General features: G+C 54.8%; 1 protein-coding gene across 4 annotated transcripts in view; it reads left to right on the top strand.

Annotated features, from left to right (window-relative positions):
* EPHA8 (EPH receptor A8) overlaps positions 1-8,923 on the top strand; it is an 81,288-nt gene that overhangs the window by 23,188 nt on the left and 49,177 nt on the right. For 3 of the 4 annotated variants that reach the window (XM_031062916.1, XM_031062918.1, XM_031062915.1), the window contains exon 1: positions 3,978-4,141. The exons of the other annotated variant lie outside the window; for it this stretch is intronic. In XM_031062916.1, the coding sequence (XP_030918776.1) occupies positions 4,057-4,141 (85 nt within the window). In that variant the 5' untranslated portion in view covers positions 3,978-4,056. Of the gene's footprint in view, positions 1-3,977; positions 4,142-8,923 lie in introns of those variants that run through there. 4 annotated transcript variants of the gene reach the window in all.

Here is an 8,923-nt window from a genome sequence, read left to right as displayed (position 1 = left end):
CAGGTTTTAAAGCTCCTTGGATTCAGGGCTGTTGCCTGGTCAGGACATGGATGGAGCATACTTTAAGGCTATTTGGGTGGAGAGAGTCCCCCAGGAGTCCTGCCCCTCTACCGACAATGATCAGTGCTTTTCTGGGAAGATCCTGGACCTCTGTGCAGTGTTGTTACTGCTCAGGGACATACACAGCTTGTCCTTGTCCTTCTGCAGACACCTGATGAGCAGGAAGAACACTGGGTTTGGGAGAGGGCACCATGTCCCATCCTGTCTCCTCCTCCTCAGAAAGGGATGTACAGCAGGGGACAGATGGATGAAGAGGTGTCAGGGGTTATGGAGACCTGCACCATGGCTCTGTCCCTGCCCTGAGCATCTCCTTCTCTGCAGGGCTTGGAGCAGAGAGTCCTGGCTCTGCTGGTGTCCCAACACAGAGTGACATGGGTGTGGAGATGGTCCTGTTCCCTTGATGACTGCCAGTAGTGCCTCCACCAGCCTTGACCCTAAGGCACATGGTCCTGCAGATGCTACAGGAGAGCAGAAGTGCCTGGATGTGCTGGAGAAGTGCTGGAACACCAGAGACAGGGCTGCCCTCCTCAGTCCAGGCACAGATTTGCTCTTTCAGGGCTGCAATGGGCAATCCCTGGGTGCAAAGCTGGATGCAAAGGGCAACAACCACTCAGGTTAGAGCCACCGAGTTAACCAGGAGGCTGTGGCCTCCCTGGTAAATGCACAGTGACCTGGGAGCTGCTAAAAGGGGGTAAACCCAGGTTCGCTTCTCTCCTTTGCTGATCTGTCTGAGCTGCACCCTCCTCTCTCTGCTGCATCTATAAATATCCTCCCCATCTCAGTGACAGCCAGGTGCAGGACCATGGCTGAGGGACGTGGCAAGAGACTCATCAAGGAGAGGAGGCAGCAGCACTCAGCAAGAAGGGAGAGGCAGCTGGGCTCAGGCCAGAGATAGTTGAATGGGAGCCTGGGGAGAGCTGCAGGTGGGGAGAGGGACGGATCCTGGTGTGATGCCCTCCATGCTTCTCTTTCCTGCTCTCTTTGGGGTTCCTGGGATGCCTTGTGACCACCCCTTGTGGCTGCACATGGATCCTGGTGTGGAAGGGATCTGCATTCCTACCCAGGAGCATCCCAAAGGTGTTTGATCCTGTACCAGCTCCAACACCCCTGACAGTGCCCAGCCTCGATGCACATGCATCGATTATGCACTCAAGGCACATCCTGACCACGAAACCAAGTGTCCAGGGAAACCAGAATGTCTGCCCCTACCCCCACAGCCCTTCTGTGCCCAGTGTGCGTGCACTGTGTTGTGGTACAGAGTTCACACTGACGCCACTCCCTGCTGCACCCACCTCTGCTTGCAGGCATCCCATTACACCCATCCCCTCTCCCCAGAGCTGACAGTGTATCTGAGAGGCCTCCCATGCCCTGGCAGGGATTTCAGGGCATTTCTGGTGTGGCTGTGTCTTGGCTCCTGCAAAGCTGCTTTACAGTGTGGAACAGCCAGCACAGCTTCTCTGCAGTCCTGGAGCACAGCAAACCCAAACCTGGGGGGACGTGCAATAGCTGCTGGCTCTTGTCCCCTTTGCAAGACCCAGAGGACCCACAGTCCTGTCACACATGGGGCTGGGAGGGCACCAGGGGACTGGAGAGCCCATGTGGGTAGCTGGGATGTGTTGAAGGTCTGCAGGGTTAGGGGCATGGCACTGGGAGTGGAACCACTCAGTGCTGGAAGGCCAAAGCTGGCTTCTGCCTCCCCAGAGCTTTTTCCAGAGTTTGGGACTGAGATCACAGAATCATAGAATTTTTTGTGTTGGAAGGGACCTTAAAGACCATCTCATTCCACCCCATATCCAACAGACCAGGTTGCTCCAAGCCCTACCCAGCCTGGCCTTGAACATTGCCAGGGATAGGGCAGCCACAGCTGCTCTGGGCACCCTGTGCCAGGGCCTCACCACCCTCACAGGGAGGAATTTCTTCCCAATATCCCATCCATCCCTGCCCTGTATGAGTGTGAAGCCATTTCCCCTTATCACTCCATCTCTTGTCCAAAGTCCATTTTCTAGAGCCCCTTTAGGCCCTGGAAGGGGCTATAAGGACTCCCCAGAGCCTTCTCCAGATGAGCACGAGAGCTGGAGGTAGCTCTGCAGGGGGGTTTCAAAAGAGCCAGGCAGATGGTGGCAGTGTGAATATCATCCCTCTGGAAAGCCTGGCTCTGCTTGGGCACTGTGGGGCAGAGAGCTGAATGATCCAGCACTGAGCTGTGACAAGCCCTTTCAGCAAATGGAAATGTCTGGGTCAGAGTAGCAATGTGATAGCTGGCAGAAAATTTGCTTTCCCACCAGCTGCAGGGGTGCAACTACTGTGGCATCATGGGGGGCTTCCTGGTGGCTTGCTGTGATTTTGGAGGCCATCAGCCCTGACCTTTGCTCCAAGGTGCACTGCAAAGTCCCCTGTGTAGCTGTACCCATCACCTGACAGCCCTGCTCGGCTCCTACCCTGGGAGTGTCTGGTGTCATCTGAGGCACAGCTGTGTTCCTGCCTGAGCCACCCTGCAAGCCCATCCTGTGATCCTGCTGATGACAGGATCTCTCCAGCACTGTTTCTGCACTGACTGCTTCCCAGGCAGGCAGGGTACAAAACCTGGAGGGACCCGAGGTTCTGTGCTGTTCCCAGGTCCTGGTGATGAGTGGTGCAGACACGTCCCTGCAGGTACAGCCCTCATCCATTCTGCATGAGAAATTGCTACCACTGCACGCTGGGAGGCGGGCAGGGAGCTCCTCTCACTCCGCCACACAGAAAACTGCTGGTAGCACCATGGGGTGCCCCAGCATGGGGTCTAGCATCTCCAGGGAACATACAGGGTACACAGAGTGGCATGGAGGGTGTGCAACACCCCCTCTCCTTCCCTGTCCCCACTGAGCAATTCTGGGATGAGCTTTTTCTAAGGGATGGCCTGACAGACAACAGAAGAGATGCCTATCCTGCCCTGTGTGCCTTGCCCAGGGGTAGTTCCTGGGGCAGGGTAGAGCTGCAGTCACAATGCACTGGCCGTGAGTGCAGGCAGGAGCAAATAAGTCACTGCACGTGGCGTAGATGGGAGTCAGCATCTGTGGTTACCACGGGCAGGTATTAATGATCGTTCAGCATTTAGATGGAGAAGCAGTAGTGGCTGTAGGGGGTCTGTTGACAGATGTCGAGTGTTTAATGCTGAGCAAGGTACTCACCTGGCTTGGCAATTCTGGTGGCTCCAAGCAAGAGGGATGCAGAAGCTGTGGGAAGGATGCTTTGTGTTTCCTAGGTAATCCCAGGAGCTTGTCCCAGGACACCCTTGCCCAGTGCCCAGCCTTTCTGCCTTGGCACAATTGCTGTGTCTTCCCAAACTGCTTTGGAAAGGGTTGACCCTCCGTCAGGTGACAGTAAACAGGGCTTTGTGAGCCCCGTGTGCTGTCCCCTGCTCCCACCACCACAGGTCAATTGTGAGCAGAGTGTCTGTCCCAGAACGATGTGGCACAGAAAGCATCGGGATGGGGGTGTCCTACCTGTCTCCTTCAGACAAGCAAGGGCAGCAGTTACAAGGGGTTTTCCTCTCCTTGCACATCGGGAGGGACGGGTAACCCCATCCCCTTCACACCTGACCCCGGCCGAGTGCAGGGCTCCCCTCAGCGCTGCAAGTTTGTCTCTGGCCGCGGCCGGTGAGGAGAGCGGAGCGGGATGGGGGGCACAAGGTGCAGCGGGGGCTGTCGGAGCTCCCCGAGGGCGGGGGGGTGCGGGACAGCGGGGAGCGGGAGCCCGAGGCCAGACGCCGGCTCTGGGCACAGCGAGCGCGTGTGGCGCGGAAAGGGGGGCTCGCTGCAGAGCCCACCCAGCCCATTGGCTTGCGAGCGGTGACGGGCAGGCTGCTCCCTCCCTGCCGCCCGCCCGTGTGGCTGCGAGCAATGTGCGCAAAGTGCCTTTGCATTACCGGCCACTGCCGGAGCTCTGGGCAGAGGTAGCTCGCTCGCAGAGGTGCTGGGACAACCGAGGTGGCCCTGCGCTGGTGGCCCCCGCCGGACCATGGCATGGGCACAGGGGGATCTGACATCCTCGCTCTCCATCGTCATAACCTTGGCTGCCTGCCTGTCGGCCACCACCAGCGAAGGTAGGAACCGGGGTGGCCCTGGAGTGACGGGGCAGTGTTAGGGGCACCCGCGGGATCGCTGTGGCCGTTTGGATGAGCCCACATGGGCTCAGCCCCACCGGGCCTTGCTTCTCTGTGCTCCCAGGGGAGCGCAGCTCCAGGTTCCTGCCTGCCTGAGTTTGCTAATCCTGGAGCTTTTGCACCAGAGGCAAAACTTCGGAGCTGGTCAGGAGAACCTGACTCTGCAGCAATGCCGGCAGCTCTGCCTCCCTCCTCTGCCCGGGCTCTGCTGCAGCATGCAGGGGTGGCTGCAGAGAGGACAGGGACACCGGCACCAGCTCAGCCATGGCGTTCCCCATCACTGGAGCTGGCAGCAGCACGGGGCCGGGTGCGTTGGCCGAGCAGCGTGGGCTGTGATGGAGCGAGTGGGTGGGCACAGGAAGGTGTGCACAGGGTGATGCCAGGATGCGGAGGATGAGGGGAGCTGGAAAGAGCATTCAGGTGGGAAACTTCTCGTGAGAGAAAGGGCTGGAAACTTCTGAAGTAGGAAGCAGGGATGCAGCTGAGGATCCTCTCCCGACATCTTGGTGTCAGCCACGTCAGGCCTGCTCTCTCCAGCCGGCCACTCTACCCAGCTGCCGGCTGCCCTCATCCCTGGCCCTCGTCCGTGTCCCTACTCCAGTATTCCAGGCCCCCCTGGGTTTCGGCAGTGCTGCTCCTGCCACCCACCCGCTCGCCTGTCTCCCTCTGTGCTGGCAGCGGCGGCACGGCTGCTCCCAGGTCTGCTGATCTTCATCGCCAGGGATCTGCTGTTCCCGCTCCCGAGCATGTCCTTGGCACCGGCAGCAGCATCCTTCCTCCCTTCTGCTGTGCTTGAGAACCACGGCCAGCACGGCGCAGGCTCTGCAGCGAGCCCCGGGGCCCGTGTCCCTGCCCCATGGAGGTGGTGGCATCTCTCCCTTCTCCTGCCCCTGCATCTCTGCCATCCTTCCAGCACGCTGGGGCCCAAGGGCTGCCACCCCTGTGCCTCGTGCACTTTGAAGAACCCTGCTGGGTTGGGTCCTTGTGCTTACTGCCATCGTCCAACACCCACCAGCATTTTCCTCACTTTTTCCCCAATTTCCAGCTATTTGCTGGTCCTAACTCTGTTTTCTGCCAAATGCCTACTTCCTGGCCTTCTTCCTGCTCCTTTTCCCATCTGCTTTGCTGCCCACACAGGGGGATGCATTGGGGTCTCGCTGCTGGGGATGGGCTGTGACGGTGCAGAATGGGGCCCCAGCACCCCGACACTCCCAGCCCTTGCTTGGTCTTTGCTCTGGGATGCAGCAGCTGCCCTTTGCCCCATGCCCCGGGCAGGGAGTGGTGCAGGATGCTGCCTGTGCAGTGCCAGGCTCTCAGTGCTGCAGCCCCGCAAAGCCAAACAGCCCTGCCTGGACTTGGCGCATGCTGGGCACTGACAAGTGAGGCAAGGGCCTCCTTGCTGTACTCTACGGAGGAGATCGCTGGATGCTGATTTGGGCTTTATGGTGTCTGCATGGACAGCCAGGCCCTGCACTGCTGTGGCCAGCTAGGAGAGACCTGGCTTTCCCACAAGATTTGTTGGAAAAGAAAGCTATCCTCAATCACAGCCTTGGTCAGGAGGTTGGGGTGTGCTGGGGATGTGCTGGGCTCTGGGGCAGACCAAGCAGGCTGGATCTCAATTAGACCAGACAGGAGGCACTGAATGGCATCAAGAAAAGGTGTGGGAGCCTGCAGGAATCGACTGGTGCTCCATCCACCACCGCGATGATGCTCATGGCCCCGCGGATCCTGGGGCTCTGCTGTGCCCTGGCATGGGGGACTCAGTGCCAGCCAGGTCTGCAATGTGAGCAGTGGAGCTGGGATGTGGCCGTGGGCTCTGCCAGTTCCCAGTGCGCCAGTGCTGGGATAGGCTGGGAGCAGCGTCCGCACTAGATCGGCTGTGGTGGCGGTCGTTGAGCACCCTGGCATGGGATGGGACTGGAAATGTGGGAGATGCTGCAGAGCAGAACCCAGCCTTGGTGCATGCCACAATCCAGTTGTGCCAGGCTTGGCTGCCCCATCCCAGAGCGTGTGGCAGCTACGGGCACGGCGTGAGGGTGTAGCCTGGCTGCCCATCATCTCTGCCTGCTCCACAGCCTCTCAGCACCCTGCATTTCTGGCCGTGCTGCCGAGCAAACCCAGTGCTCGTTTGGGAACTACAAGGTGGAAAATTACAACCACAAAGCAAATTTCAGGCCACAGTTTGCTACACTCTGCCTGCATGTATTGGGAGGCAGTTGGTGTATAAAAACATGTATTAACCTGTTCAAAAAACCGTCTTCAACCCTAGTTTTTTTTCTTGCCAAGAGCTCCCAGTGCCTTTCTTTTTCCTGAAATATTTGTTCCAAGAAGTTTTAAGCTTATATTTTTTATTCCTTTCAGCCTTGTGTACAGGCGTGTCCAAGAAATAAGAGGAAAAGGGAATCGCTATTCCATGGGAAATCCCCCATTTCAGCACGGCAGCCACTGCAAAATGCATTGAAAGGCAAAACTCAGATTTTTTTTTTAAAGAGGGGTAAAAATTTGCAGGATGTGGAAGATTTTTATTTGGAGTACTGAAAAAAGAATTGTCTGAAATCATTTAATTGCTTTAGAGCAGGGAGGTAGAAAAATATTTTCAATATATATGATATTTCAATATAAGATATTTCAATAATATGAAGTATGAGAGACTAAAAATAATTACACTATTGCAGACTGAGTTGCATAGGTGAAAATATTAAAGCAGGTATTTTATATTATATCACAAATTGAAGTTAAATAATAAAATACAAAATATCTTTGTTGAATTGAAAGAAAATCAGACAAGCAGAAATCACCACATTTGGAACTCAGGTGGGGGGTAACAAAATTGTATTTTCTGTCAAAAAATGGCATTTCAAATGGGGCTGCTGGGGGTCTACTCCCTCCCAGGTGGTGCCCCCAGCTCAGCTCTGCCCTCCGTCCATGAGACGGGTGACTATCCTCCCCATCACAACATGGACCCCATGGCCCGCGGGTGAGCTTGGAGAGCTCCATGTGGGGACCTGGTGAAGCAGGGGAGGGGGATTTGGGGACATTTCCCCCAGCTTTTTGGGGCACATTGGGCTGGCTGAGGCAAACGGCAGGTGATGGGGATGGGGTGATGTACAGGGGAGGATGCTGAGCCGAGGAGAGGATACTCATCTTTTCCTTGTACCACAGTGATGGGGTTTTGTTCCTCCACTCAACAGGGATGGGGTGCGGGAAAGCACCAGAATCCTTGGGAAAACCCAGCCACTTGCTGCACTGCTGAAACGGGGGCCACAGGAAAGGTTCATGGGGGTCTCCCCCGCTAATCTCTCATTGTAATCTCATTAATTGCCCCTCTGCTCAAACAGAAAAAAAGGTAAAAACTAATCTGCATGTTTATTCAATGCTTCTTTCCTACTTCTCTGCAGCAATGCCGAAGTCGGGGCTGCGGGAAAAGCAAGACATTGAAAGGGAGAGGAAATCGCCTTTTCCGTTTTAAAAAGGCTGTGGGGGTCTGTGTTCCTCTCTGAGGATAGGAAGCAAGAGTGTTTAAGCTTATGGACTTTTTGTGATGGGGGATGGAGAAGCGTTGGTTTAAAACAGGGAGCTGGTTTAGGCTACATTAGTGAAAAAAAAATCTGGGGGTATTTAATTTTTTGATTGCTCCCAAAATGCTGATATAAAGCAAATATTTGCATAATTTTAGATAGGCTTACAGGGATATGTTTCTGGTGCCATCTTCATTTCCATCCCTCTTGTATTAATAGCTTATAAAACTTCTGGAAAATCAACCTCCAAAATTTGCAGAAAAATAACACACCTGTGTACAAAACACACCTACTTTGGCAGGTTTTTCATTCTCCTTGAATTCTTGTCTCCTGAAATTGCAAGGGGTTGTTTCCAGTGACAATAAATGAGCACCCATTTTGGTGATGGTGGAAATGGATCTGATGAAGCCAAATTTAAGTACAACTGAAAACCTGATGAATTGCTTCAGGGAGGAAAGAATTCCTTATTTTTTCAATTGCTGAAAGGTGGTTAGCAAAATATTTTACTCAAAAAAAACCTCAACAAGCCAGCAGCAAACCCCAGCCCCAAAGATGCTCAGGAAGGGTGGAAGCCCATCCCACACATCCCAGGTCAGTGCTGGGTGCCGGCGGCAGGGCTTGGGGAGCGCTGGTTTTCTGGAGACATCCCGCCACCTCCGCTCTTTGTTCTGCTCGGGTCCTGTGTTCTGCCTGTCCCTGCTGGCCTCGCTGGCAGTCTTCGGTGCTGCCTTTATCTCCAGGGGCACATCCATTCATATGATAACTCTATTCATACCCTGACAGTTTTTGATAGTTCATTCTTCTAACCCAGCCTGTTTGCCTGGCCAACACTCAAAATGATTCCTCTGTCACAGAGGCGATTAACCCCTTCAGCCTTACCAGTCCCGAAGGCAGTGGTCAGATAATGCACTTGTATTACCTTCAAAACGAAACAAAACCCCTCGTCCTGCCCGTGTCGGTGCGCGATACTCAGTGTCATAAACAACTGTGTAAAGGATGGAACTCCTTGATGGATCAGATCCAGGCACACCAATAAAGCCTAAGGATGTAACTCCATAATGGATCAGATCCAGGCACACCAATGAAGCCTAATGAAGTGTATTTGGCCCAGGGATAGTGGCCAGAAAAGTATTCACCGTTTATCTGAAAACATCGGCAAAGGCAGTGCTGCTTTTAATAATCCCTTCCAAGGGCTCATCAGCCC

This window comes from Geospiza fortis, unplaced genomic scaffold (genome assembly GCF_000277835.1).
Source record: "Geospiza fortis unplaced genomic scaffold, GeoFor_1.0 scaffold353, whole genome shotgun sequence".
Lineage (NCBI taxonomy): Eukaryota > Metazoa > Chordata > Aves > Passeriformes > Thraupidae > Geospiza > Geospiza fortis.
Note: the sequence above shows the minus strand (reverse complement) of the source record. Positions and strands in the feature narration are given on the sequence as shown.